A 13,133-nucleotide genomic window follows, 5' to 3' on the forward strand; every position below is an offset into this window, starting at 1 on the left:
TTTTTTGAAAAGGACCTGTACAATCAAAGTCAGGAACTCAGGATACCTTACTTGGGGTAGCAAGAGAGGCTTAGCGCGACCAGGCAGGAAACACAGGGCGAAGACTCAAAAACCGAGTGGGGAAACAAGGGAAAGATACGCAACTTAAATACACTGGGGGAAAACAAGACACAGGTGAGCTGGATAATGCTAACGAGGCCACACGAAGAAGAACTAAGGCAAAGGAGAACACAGGGGACCTCTAGAGGCACGGAGACAAACTACAGGAGGAAAGATGCTGACAATATTATATTATATTATTATTGTTTTTATATTATTTTTCCTTTGTTGTTTAGTCTTATGACTGTGGTTTCAAGGGCTATTTGTCTTCATGAATAAGAGATACGAGGGAATGTTTATGGAAACTCAAGGTTTATTTAGGAGATGTTTTTGTGGATCAGTTTGGTGTAACACTATTGTTGGATTTGTGTTCTTCAGACGAAGTCTGAGCATTGAAACATGCGCAACTAAGACTATATTCAATAAACTCTGCTCCTTTTTGTCACCACTTCATCTCCTGCTTCTGCTCTTCAATGGCTTTTCCTCAGTCAATATCTTAGCTGATAGAAGACTGTTAATACAGTTTTGGGTATTTTGGGTACAAGATAAGACTTCCTGTTAACAGGTTTTGGGTATTAGCTGCTACCAGACAAAACAGATATTTTCTGACAGGATCTGGCATCCCGGGCTAGATCTTAATTATCTGCTGTGGAGGCATGATCTAACAACACTTAATAACATCTGTCAGCCAATCAGACCCTAGCAAAAAAGTAATATATTTAAAACATATTTATTTAATACTAAGTGTCGTTCAAATCTATTAACATGTTTACTGACATAAACTTTAAACTTTAGTACTACTTTTGCATCAGAGACGAGCTTTAAAACAGACTGAAGAGAATGAAGAGGGAGGAGCCTCTCAGGCAAATAGTTTATTTACATAAATGCATGTATTAAAATGCTAAGCACACATTTTCAAACATATTCACACATCTTCAAACATATTGTGTCTTTTATAAGAGGACTGGATCTTCTGTAATCTGTTTGCCAGTTTTTTTTATTCATTTATTTAGTCTTTATTTATTCTTGTTTATGTATAACTGAAGATTCTCTGATCATTTGTTGCTATGGTGTCTGGTTGGATGAACATCAAGTGAATCGATAAAAAGAGCTCAAAGAAACTGATCATTTACATAGAGCTGATTCTAACAGCAGGTGTTTCCTGTGTTAGGACTGAACTTCCTGTCCTGAAGAAAATCTCCACAGATCACTGCATCTGATACAAGACAAACTTCAGCAGTGTGTTTTTAGATCTATTCAGAGGATGGATAAAAAATCTCTTTAATTAATAGCATTATTAAGTGATCATTTCAAAGTAACATCTGTCCTATGAAATCAGCAAATGACTTTGACTTTCATGTACTAGTTTGTAGTGTTCAGTGGATTGTTTTATTGATTGTTATTATTTTTCATATTTAATTCAGCTCTATGTTTTAATAAATTAAATAATTAAAACTGTCTGTGACTGAATTCACACATTTAACTGTAAATAAATAAAAAGGTAAACTAAAACATAACAAGTTTTTATATATACAAGTAGACTATATATAATACAGTGAGAAAAATTGAAATAACAGTGGAAAAATTCCTTACCAGTCACAATGAGTTTTGTTCCTCGTCCGAATACCACAGTGATACATTTCATATGTTCAGCCGTACAAAAACCTCCTCAGTCTGTGAAGAGACACAAACAGAAGTGAAACACTCACTCGAGCTCAGCTGACTGTGTGCTTTACACATTTCATTGATGGAGAAATGATTCAGATTCAAACACAATCACTCTGTTTCAGTCGTCATGTTGGTTGTGTTTGACTGCTGTGTGTTAAAGTGCTTTGAAACACAATCTCATATGTAGCTGTTGTTATCTGCAGGTGTCAGTGACTGTGGAGAATCCTGCTGTAGTCAATCACAGTGAATGAAGCTCATAAAGTCTCTCTGAACATGAACTCATGGATCTACCGTTCCTTACAAACCTACAGGTCTTTCTTTCTTCTGAGGAGCACAAAAGGAGAAATCTAGCTGAATCTCCAAGCTGCTCTTTTATATTTAATCAAAGCATAAAGTGATCAGTGACTGTCCAGCTATACAAACAGGACAAAAAAAAACATCAGAGATGAGTTAAATTACAGGACAGTTTATTAAAAAGAATCTACAGAATATTCTCAGCATGTGTGGTTAGTCTTTATTTCATCATGAATCTGAGATGAAGTAGTGTTCTTACATTTCATCTGTTGTCTAGGAGCAGAAGTGAATGTGAGCGGTGAGGAGGTTTTTGTCATGCTGTGAATCACTGTGATACCCCCTCACTAACAGAGCTATCCCATGTCTGACAGTAATACACTGCAGAATCAGCCACATCCACATTACTGATGATCAGACGATAATCTCATTGAGATGAATGTGTTGATGTGAATTTAGGAGAGGAGTAGCCAGATCCATATTCGACTGAGCTCCAGCTATGATAAAATCTTAACATATACTGAGGAACTCCTCCTGGAGTCTGTTTGTACCATCTAGCAGGAGAACCAGTTACTGTCCCCAGATTACAGTCCAGTTGAGCTGTTTCTCCTTTACTGACTGTGATTAATGGACTCTGAGTCACTACAGTCACTCCACTGACACCTGCAGAATAAACACAACCTTTACATGAGATTGAGTGTCAAATCACTTCAAATCCTCAGATCTGATGAACACTTACAGGTCAGAAGAGTGAAGAAAGCGCAGGATATTGTGATCATCTTGTGATTTGGTGTTGATGTGTGAAGATGAGCAGTGCTGTAGAATAATGCTGAGATCAGATCAGAGAGAGAGACTTTAAGAAGTAAAGAGAAAGACCCTCCCACCAAACACAACACACACTCAACACATCTGACACACTCACTCACTTCAACACAGACCAGAATGGATTAATACAGCAATTTAAATATATAGTAGTCAACATTTGAAGTGGATCAAAAAAGTTCATCAAAGTTGTCTTAAGACAAGAATGCATTTTCATTTTAGTTTTAGGATATTTTTGATGAAAGGTTTTGATCCACTTCAGAAGTTGACTACTATATTTGGTCTTTTCTATGGAATATATTGTAATAATCAGTGGTGTAAATGGGATCTTATAACCAGTGATTAAAACCCTCACAGTGTTACAGAACGGAGGACACAAAACGGTTAGCAGGTTCAGGTGAGTTTATTGAATGACTGAATGGCTGAGAGGTAAGCAGTGGTGATGAACCCGGGGTTGATATCCAGGAATTGACAGCGGTTCTCTTGATCTGTTACTTGCAGGTTCTCACGGGGAATCCAGGAGTGAACGTTGGCCACACACCCACACCGCAGCCGTTGAGACAGGAACACGGAGATCTTGGAGCAGACTTGGAACAGGATCCTGGGAACAGGTAATATTCACAATGACAGGTAAGTAGTATCACAGCAATAGTGCAAAGGCTTGTGAGCGCTCTGGAAGTCCTCTTCTCATGAACGAGATCGGACATCTAGTGCTGGGTGGTGTGTGGCTTTATGCTAGGCGGTAATGAGGGACGTGATGCGGGACAGGTGAGTGTGATTAGAACTCAGGTGAATGTGATCGTTGTGATTGGGAGGTGGCAGAGCCTGGCATGTCTGTAACATTACCCCCCTCTCCACGGCCCGCTCCCGAGGGCCGAGGACCCCGACGCCGTGGCGGTCTGCCTCTACCTCTGGGTGCGGGGCGATCAGGATGGTTGAAGTGGAACTCCTCAAGGAGGATCGGGTCCAGTACATCATCTCGGGTTACCCACGATCTCTCCTCTGGGCCGTATCCCTCCCAGTCGATGAGGTATTCTAGATGACCGCCTCGGCGTCGGGAGTCCAATATCTCCTTGATCTGGTAGATGGTTCCTTCCTCTAGGATCAATGGGAGAGGGGGCTCTGCCGGAGGGCCAGGCTCTGTGGAGAGAGGAACAGAGGGGTGATAAGGCTTCAATAATGAGACGTGAAAGGTAGGGTGGATCTTGTACCGGGGAGGGAGCTGAAGTTGATAGGTGACAGGGTTAAGTTGTTTGACAATGGGGAAGGGACCAACAAATCTGGGACTTAGTTTCTTGCAGGGTAGGCGCATCCTGATGTCCCTCGTAGATAGCCAGACCTTCTGACCCGGATGGTAAACGGGGGCTTCTGATCTACGAAGGTCCGCGGTCATTCTGCGCCTACGCACTGCCCGCTGAATGTGGTGGTGAGCGGCGTCCCAGACCCTCTCGCTCTCCCGGAACCAGAAATCCACAGAAGGCACATCCGAGGGGTCACCTGACCAGGGGAACATTGGTGGCTGATAACCGAGTATGCACTGAAATGGGGTTAAACCAGTGGTAGGCTGGCGAAGGGAGTTCTGGGCATACTCGGCCCAGCCAATGAACTGGTTCCAGGAGTTCTGGTGGCCATGGCAGAAGGTTCGGAGGAAACGGGCCACCTCCTGGATCTTCCGTTCCGTTTGCCCGTTAGTTTGGGGATGGTAGCCCGATGAGAGACTGACGGCCACACCTAGGAGTTTGAAAAAGGATCTCCACACTCGAGAAATAAACTGGGGTCCACGATCTGAGACAATGTCTTCCGGGATCCCAAAGTAACGGAAGACGTGGTTGAACAATAATTCTGCTGTAGTTAAGGCGGTGGGCAGATTTCTGAGCGGGAGTAGCCGGCAGGCCTTGGAGAATCTGTCGACAACGACTAGAATACAGGTGTTGCCGTCGGATGGAGGCAGATCCGTGACGAAGTCTACTCCTAGGTGTGACCAGGGGCGATTCGGAACGGGTAAAGGGAGGAGCTTGCCTGCTGGCAGTCGGCGAGGGTTCTTAGCCATGGCACAATCTGCACAACCTTGAACGAACCTCCGAATATCCCTGGCCATGTTGGGCCACCAGAAGCGGTCTCGAAGCAGCGAGAGGGTGTTGTTGGCCCCTGGGTGGCCAGTGCCCAGAGATGTGTGAGCAGAGTGAATTAGCTGGGTGCGTTGGGACCTGGGGATGTATTGTAGCTCTGGGGGACAGCCCGGCGGCGGATTCGTGGGAACATTGGTGGAGGGAGCTGAGTCGGTATCCCATTGGATGGGGCAAACGAACATCTGCTTAGGGAGCACGGGTTCAGGGTTTTCAAGGCTATCCTCCTGGGTGTCAATTTGGCGTGAAAGGGCGTCAGCCTTTACGTTCTTGGATCCAGGGCGGTATGAGATGGAGAAGTTGAACCGCGTGAAGAAGAGTGCCCACCGGGCCTGACGGGGGTTTAGTCGTTTTGCTTCCCTGAGATATTGAAGGTTTTTGTGGTCGGTATAGACGGTGAATGGATGTTGGGCACCCTCCAACCAATGTCTCCACTCCTCTAGGGCTAGCTTGATGGCCAGAAGCTCCCTGTTGCCGATGTCATAGTTGCGCTCCGCCGGGCTGAGCTTACGGGAGAAGAAGGCACATGGATGGAGTCTAGATGGTGTCACAAACGCGGTCTTCCATTCGTCCCCCTCACGTATTCGGATCAGGTTGTAGGCGCTGCGGAGGTCCAGCTTGGTAAAGACAGTGGCACCTCGGAGATGTTCTAAAGCCGCAGGAACGAGGGGAAGTGGGTACCGGAACTTAACGGTAATTTGGTTAAGGGCTCGATAGTCAATGCAGGGCCGTAGCCCGCCGTCCTTCTTGGCTACGAAGAAGAAGCTCGATGAGGCAGGGGACGTGGAAGGGCGAATATAGCCTTGCTTGAGAGCCTCTTCAATGTACTCCTCCATGGCCTTCTGCTCAGGAATTGAAAGGGGATAGATGCGGCCGCGGGGCACTGACTCACCCGGATGGAGGTCTATGGCGCAATCCCAGGGACGGTGAGGAGGTAATTGTGAGGCTTTCTTGGGGCAAAAGACATCGTGGAAACTGCGGTAACAGGCAGGTATGTCTACCGATTGCCTTTCAGGGGGACTTTCAATAGATGTGGAATTCACTGCTAATCGGCCTGGTAGTGCAGAGGTTGGTCTGGGGACTTCCGGGAAGCATTGATCAAAGCAGGGAGTTCCCCATTTGAGTACCTCCCCACTTTGCCAGGAGATGGTGGGTTCATGCTGGAGGAACCATGGCCTGCCTAGAATGATGTCTACGGTGGAGCCCTCTAGGACTAATAGGCGGATGTGTTCCGTATGCAAGGCTCCCACTTGCAGTCGTATGGGCACGGACCTTCGGTTGACATACCTGCGGCTTACGGGTGTTCCAGTGACCGATTGGATCTGGTAACTCTGCGGTGTGGCGGTGGTGGCGATGTGGAGCTGGCGGCAGAGGTTGCCCAAGATGAAGTTTCCTGCGGACCCAGTGTCGAGTAAGGCAGTGGCTGGAAGAGAGCATTTAGGGCCGGTGAGGAGAACCTTTATAGTCAGGGGTCTGGCGTTTAAAATGTCTGAAGAGATCGCACTCACCCCCAGACGAGGTGGTCTTGTGGGACAGGTGGAGCGAAGATGTCCCCTTTCTCCGCAGTACAAACAAAGGCCCTGGGCGAATCGGCGGGAACGTTCTTGGGCAGAGAGGCGGTAAGTATCGACCTGCATGGGTTCGTGGGTTACCTCCAGAGGGCGCTGTTCGGCCAGGCGAAAGGGAAACGAGCTGCGGCGGCAAGAGTCGGAGGATAATTCAGCCAGACAAGCGGTCATTCGAGAGGCACAGCGGATGGAATGTTGGATGAGACTCTCCAAGCCGAGAGAGTCATCGAAAGCAGCCAATTGCAGGCGAAGATGGGGTTCCAAACCTTGTCGATAGGCGGCGAGGAGAGCACACTCGTTCCATCCACTGGCTGCCGTGAGAGTTCTGAACTGCAGGGCATACTCCTTGATGGGTAATGAGCTCTGGCGTAAGCTATAGAGCTGATCGCTGATCGAGGAGTCATAGACGGGCTTCCCAAAGACCTCCCGGAAATGTTGTATGAACGCCTGGGATGACTGAGTGACGTTACCGCCTTGTGCCCAGATGGTCTCCGCCCAACGAAGCGCCTGACCTCGGAGATGGGTGATAATGAAGGCGATCTTGGACTTCTCGGTAGGGTACAGGTGAGGCTGAAGTTCAAACGAAAGGGAACATTGCAAAAGGAACCCATTGCACTCCTCCGCCGAGCCTGAGTAGGGCGCTGGTTCGGCCATGGGGGTGGCAACCGTCGACGGAGCGCTGATGCCGGAAGCGATCGCTGGAGCAGATGATGCGGCGGAGGTGAGGGTTTGTTTTAATAACTCCACCAATTCCTGGAAGGGGTCTGAAGAACTCATGGTGGAGAAGTCTGTTATGGTCCGATCTTCTGTTACAGAACGGAGGACACAAAACGGTTAGCAGGTTCAGGTGAGTTTATTGAATGACTGAATGGCTGAGAGGTAAGCAGTGGTGATGAACCCGGGGTTGATATCCAGGAATTGACAGCGGTTCTCTTGATCTGTTACTTGCAGGTTCTCACGGGGAATCCAGGAGTGAACGTTGGCCACACACCCACACCGCAGCCGTTGAGACAGGAACACGGAGATCTTGGAGCAGACTTGGAACAGGATCCTGGGAACAGGTAATATTCACAATGACAGGTAAGTAGTATCACAGCAATAGTGCAAAGGCTTGTGAGCGCTCTGGAAGTCCTCTTCTCATGAACGAGATCGGACATCTAGTGCTGGGTGGTGTGTGGCTTTATGCTAGGCGGTAATGAGGGACGTGATGCGGGACAGGTGAGTGTGATTAGAATTCAGGTGAATGTGATCGTTGTGATTGGGAGGTGGCAGAGCCTGGCATGTCTGTAACACACAGTGTGTTACAAAATGGATTAAATTAAATTATATGGAAAAAGTGAAAGATATGAAAGAAACCTTTTAAAATGTGTCAATCATGATAAATCACACAGAATTAAGTTTTTTGAAAATCTAAAAATGCAGAAAGTTTCCTGTAAGGGGTAGGTTTAGGTGTAGGGTTGGTGTAGGGCGATAGAAAATACAGTCTGTACAGTAGGAAAAGTATTATGCCTATGGAGAATCCCCACAAGGATAGCAAACCAGACATGTGTGTGGGGGGGGGGGGGGTTTGACCACATGGTTTATGTGTATAATAACATGGGTATTACAACATAAACATAGTTCATGAGGACTAACAATCATGGCACAACTGTAAAAACTGTCCATATTATATAATGAATTCAAGACCATGTGACGTGTGTTAAAGCAGAAGTGAATGTGAGCAGTGAGGAGGTTTTTGTCATGCTGTGAATCACTGTGATACCCCCTCACTAGCAGAGTCATCCCATGTGTAACAGTAATACACTGCAGAATCAGCCACATCCACATTACTGATGATCAGCTGATAGTTAATATTTGACCGAGCTTTAGATGTGAAGCGGCTGGAGGTAAAACCATCTCCATATTTGTCAGGGGAGCTGTGAGAGTGATAGTATCTCAACACAAACTGAGGAGCTGTGTTTGGAATCTGTTTATACCAGCTGACATAATTACTCTCGTCCTTTTCAATGTTACAGTCCATTGACACAGATCTCCCTTTTTCTTCTGTCAGTATTGGAGGTTTCTGTGTGAACACTTTCACACATTTGACAGCTGTAGAATTACAGTAAATAAAATTAATTTCATCAACCTTGACATCACTGAGAGAACAACATGTTTAGAGTGAAATGTGTAACTTACATGAGAGAAGAGAGAGAATAACGCAGTAGAATATTATCAGCATCTCGACTGATGAGCAGATTGAGTTTAGAAGAGAGATGAAGAGAATCAGAGAGACTGAGATACTCATATATAGAAGAGAACTCTGAAAGAGGGAGGATCAGACTTCAGCCAATCACTTCATCCTAACGGTGCATGACACTGGTTTAATATTCTGAGTTATTGCACTTATAGGGGGAAACCAATCATAATGTTTTCATCATTCCTACAAAATGAATGTTAATGACACATTCTCAAAGTGACATAGTGAATTAAATTTATAGGCTAATGTTAAATTTGCACTAAAAATATTAAAACATGACTAATCAAAGCGTCTGATTTATAGTTTCAAATTATGCAGCTAAAATATTCAAATAAATATTGTTCATTGAATTATTCAAACTTTTATTTATTGGCATCTGTGTTTCTATGAAGAACCTTTAACGTCCACAAAATCTTTCCACACAAAAAAAAAAGTTCTTATAGTAGAAAATTATTCTTATAGCATGTTATTATTATTATTTATTTATTTTTCAGAATGGTTCTTCTATTGCATTTCTGTGAAACCCCCCTTTTGAACACCATTAAACTCCAGAGCACCTGCAGGCCTGTAAGACCATAAATAATGAGAACAGAGAAACCTCACTATTTACATACAACTATAAATGTCATTATCGAGAAAGATCTTTGCTCTGATTCTGAAGGACAGGATGTAGCTCAGCTGCACATGTAAGGCACGCTCAGGTTCACGTTTACTACAATACAGTATAAAGTTTAATGTGCACATGACCTGCAACATTTGTCAAAAACATCAGTACCTATACTGGTATACAGGTTACTGCATGGACCACTGTACCACACTGCAATACACTTACAGTAAACCGGCTACAGCTTTGTCTTCCTGGTTTGCTGTAATACAGTATTTATGTAATCTTGAATAGATTTGTTTGAAGGTTATAGTGAAGCATGTGTGTGACGAATCAACCAAGTAATATTAGTATTTATTTTAAGATGATAATAACACTAACTGACTTTCACATGCAATATGATGAAAACAGAGTAGTATAGCCTCCTACAGTTTAAAATGCTTATCCTGTAAAAATGTAAAATAGTATATAGTGCGTAACAACTGTATGCTACAGCTATACTGTTTTAACAATAAAAGACATTTACTGCGTAGTTTCTGCAAATTAATTTCTTTTGGAGCAGAGTCAGTCTCCTACAGACACTAGAGGACGCCAATCATTAATAAAATAACCACGGAGACTTTTATTGTGTAATCAGCGTCGTTGCCGTGGCGACACAGGAAATATATCCATGAAATTATGATTTAGGAGTCAGTCTCGTGTTGATGAAGTAATTTCAGGATAAGCGGTCGCTGTGATGTGTTTATTGCTCGGTGCAACAGGAGAGAAAAACACTGAAGCGACTACAGAATATCCTTCAGCAGCTGAACTTAGATAGACTGCATGTTGTGCTTCTCTTAATGCAGTTCGGTACCGTTTGTGCTGCAGGTGTTATTAAACACGGTTATGAGTATATCTTCTTTATCTGGACTAACAGGTGTGTCAGATGGGAGCACAGGTGGATTTGGGTGAAGCTCCTGTCACGCTGCCCACGGTGAGCTGCTTCTGCTTGTCCCGCTCAATAATGATGCCCTGTCTGCAAAACAAATGCATTTCTACGATTTCACACGCTATTTGAGATAAACAGCGTGTCTGAGTGCTCAAATCGATCAGATTGTGCCATCTTGCGCTCATACAAATGTTGGGAAATCACTGGAACTGAGGATGAAGTCAGTATGATTTATTTTATAGTTTAATAGTCGGTAAACATGATACCAGGATTAATATATTAATACGTTTTTTAGTAAATTATATCATCTTAAATGTAAAATTGTACACAAAGAATAAATATTTATTACAATATTTTATTAATGTGCATTTTTACTAATATACGTTTGAGGTCAAAAATACACTAATTCACAAATGGATTTATGTTTGTTTGTAAAAAATAAAGATCAAAGTTGACTTAAAAATGTGATAGAGATTAATATCGTGTGTGTGTGTGTGTGTGTGTGTGTGCGTGCATGTTTATGTGGTTTATGAGGACACAAATTTGTATAATGACATGGGTATGACAGAGGTATTACAATATGAAGGTGGTTTATGAGGACACTGCCTATGTCCCCGTAATTCAAAAGGCTTAAAAAACATACTAAATGGTGTTTTTTTGAAAATCTAAAAATGCACAAAGTCTCCTGTGAGGGCTAAGTTTAGGTGTAGGGTTGGTGTAGGGCAATAGCACACACAGTTTGTTCAGTATAAAAACCATTACGCCTATGGAGAGTCCCCATAAACCACAAAAACCAACGTGTGTGTGTGTGTGTGCGCCTAACCATAATTTGGGGACAAATGTGTACCCAAAAGTGAGCTAAACCTGACAATTCTCCAAAAAAAACTCCCAAAAATTTGTAAAACTGGCACAAAAAATAAAATATACAACATTTTTTTTTATTGTAAAAATGCAGAAAGTCTTCTGTGAGGGGTAGGGTGTGGGTGTGGGTTAGTTTATGAAATCTGTAACAATCTGTATACAAAAACAATAGAAGTCTATGTAATGTCCCCATGTAAATAGCTAAGTAAACGTGTGTGTGTGTGTTTTGTTTCTTCTTTGTGTGTTTTGTGTTTTTTAGGTCGGCACCAATCTCACAGACCTCATCCTCCGGAAGAGGAAGATAACAGTTCAAGAGCTGGGAGGCTGTATGCGGCCCATTTGGTCAAAATACTACTCAGATTGTACGTCTGTTATAGTGAGTGTCAGAAGTTCACTCTCCATCAGCTAGCAGCTCATTCGGCTTTGACCCTGGAAAATTTAAAGAAAAAGAATGAATCAAATTAAGAAATAATAAGTTAAATTTGACACAGAAAAATGTTGTGACAGAAAAAAAAATCTTAAGTTTTGTCTGGATTTCTCTTTATTTCTTTAAAGAGTCCTTGAGAGAGACTGGAGGTCCATCTGTTCTTAACTGATTTCAGTTTGTGATGCACTGTGCCAACATTGTCCGGATCTCGTCGTCTTGTGTCCAGCTGCTGTCTGTTTTCTCTGCGGAGCCGCTGCAGTCTGCTGCTGTACTCATTCTCTTCAACAAGAGGTCAGCTGAGTTCACTCATGCTTGAAGATTTAACTGAATAAATCCAGCACTAACCTATCGCTCCTCACTCCACTTCTTTCCTCAGGGATCTTCCTTGCACCATGTCTCTTGTGGAGCTGAAGGCATTGTTCAGGATGGATGACGTTATTAAAACTGCGCCTCAGTCGATCTCAACACTAGAGATCAGCGCTCGCTCCGGACAGGGCCTTCAGGAGCTGCTCAGCTGGCTGTTTTCAAACCGCTCTCATGATACAGGATAGATGAGTGCAGAGAACTGTGAGCTAATATTAGATCACAGGTCACAGTAAACAAACATCAGACAAACGTGATGTGAAGATACACTTGTGATGTTCAGTCCTCTCAGTGCTGTGTGAGCTCAGATCAGTCCCACGCCACATGTTTGTGCAAACACACTCATTTAAGAAACAGCTGTAGAAGAACTGGAGGACTTTTGATGACCGTCATGTCGTTCCAAAGCCATATGACTTCCTGTGCTCTGTTTAACAGTTTATTGTTAAGTTCATTTCCACACAATAAAAGCTCCACTCTAAGCTCTCATATCTCAGGTGTCCGACCGAAGAACGTATTGTTTGGAGTATTAGAATATTGCGTTTCTTTAAAGAATCTAAACTACAGTATAAGCGACCGTTCACATAGAAATGATTTTGAGATGGTGGACAGTGGAATGGGGAAAGAAAATGCAAGATCTAGAATAAAGCAATAAGCCCCATGAAGCATGATTTAGAGTGAATTTATAACAGCTAAGGTGCGTTGTTAGGCACTTTGCAGAGCGTCCCCTTAGCTGTTATAGATTCACTGTAAACCACAGCTTCGTGGGGCTTATTGCTTTTATACGTAGCAAGGTTTCACAAAAACAATATAATTCCTCAGAAACGGTTGTGGTAGCAACAGTGTGGTTGCCAAGCAACACACATATGCAGAAACAAAGATGTGTGTGTTTGTAGAGTATTGTACAACAGCTTAGAACGTGGCTCGACAAATCAGAATCCAGGACCGGAACGTTCCGTTTTATAAACACTTTTTAAAAAAGCTGAATTATTTTTTCAAATTGAATGCACTAGTTTTAGAATTTTGTCTCCTGTCCGAGATGCTAAAAAATACACAATTAAACTTCCATCTAGCATATATTTGCATAGAAAAGCCAATGCAGCCAATGCAGTATAATGCAAGAATGCAGTGGAATGAAAA

The 13,133-nt window shown here is 43.4% G+C and overlaps 1 protein-coding gene across 1 annotated transcript; it reads left to right on the forward strand.

Moving 5' to 3' along the window:
* The first annotated feature begins 10,052 nt into the window (after positions 1-10,052).
* Positions 10,053-12,483, forward strand: LOC306857666 (ADP-ribosylation factor-like protein 16). Its single transcript, XM_079397704.1, has 4 exons — positions 10,053-10,390; positions 11,466-11,582; positions 11,809-11,924; positions 12,010-12,483. Exons 1-4 carry the CDS (start codon positions 10,343-10,345, stop codon positions 12,182-12,184), a joined length of 456 nt encoding a protein of 151 aa, XP_079253830.1. The 5' UTR covers positions 10,053-10,342; the 3' UTR covers positions 12,185-12,483.
* The last annotated feature ends 650 nt before the right edge of the window (positions 12,484-13,133 follow it).

Source organism: Barbus barbus (assembly GCF_936440315.1).
Source record: "Barbus barbus genome assembly, chromosome: 3".
Classification (NCBI taxonomy): Eukaryota; Metazoa; Chordata; class Actinopteri; order Cypriniformes; family Cyprinidae; genus Barbus; species Barbus barbus.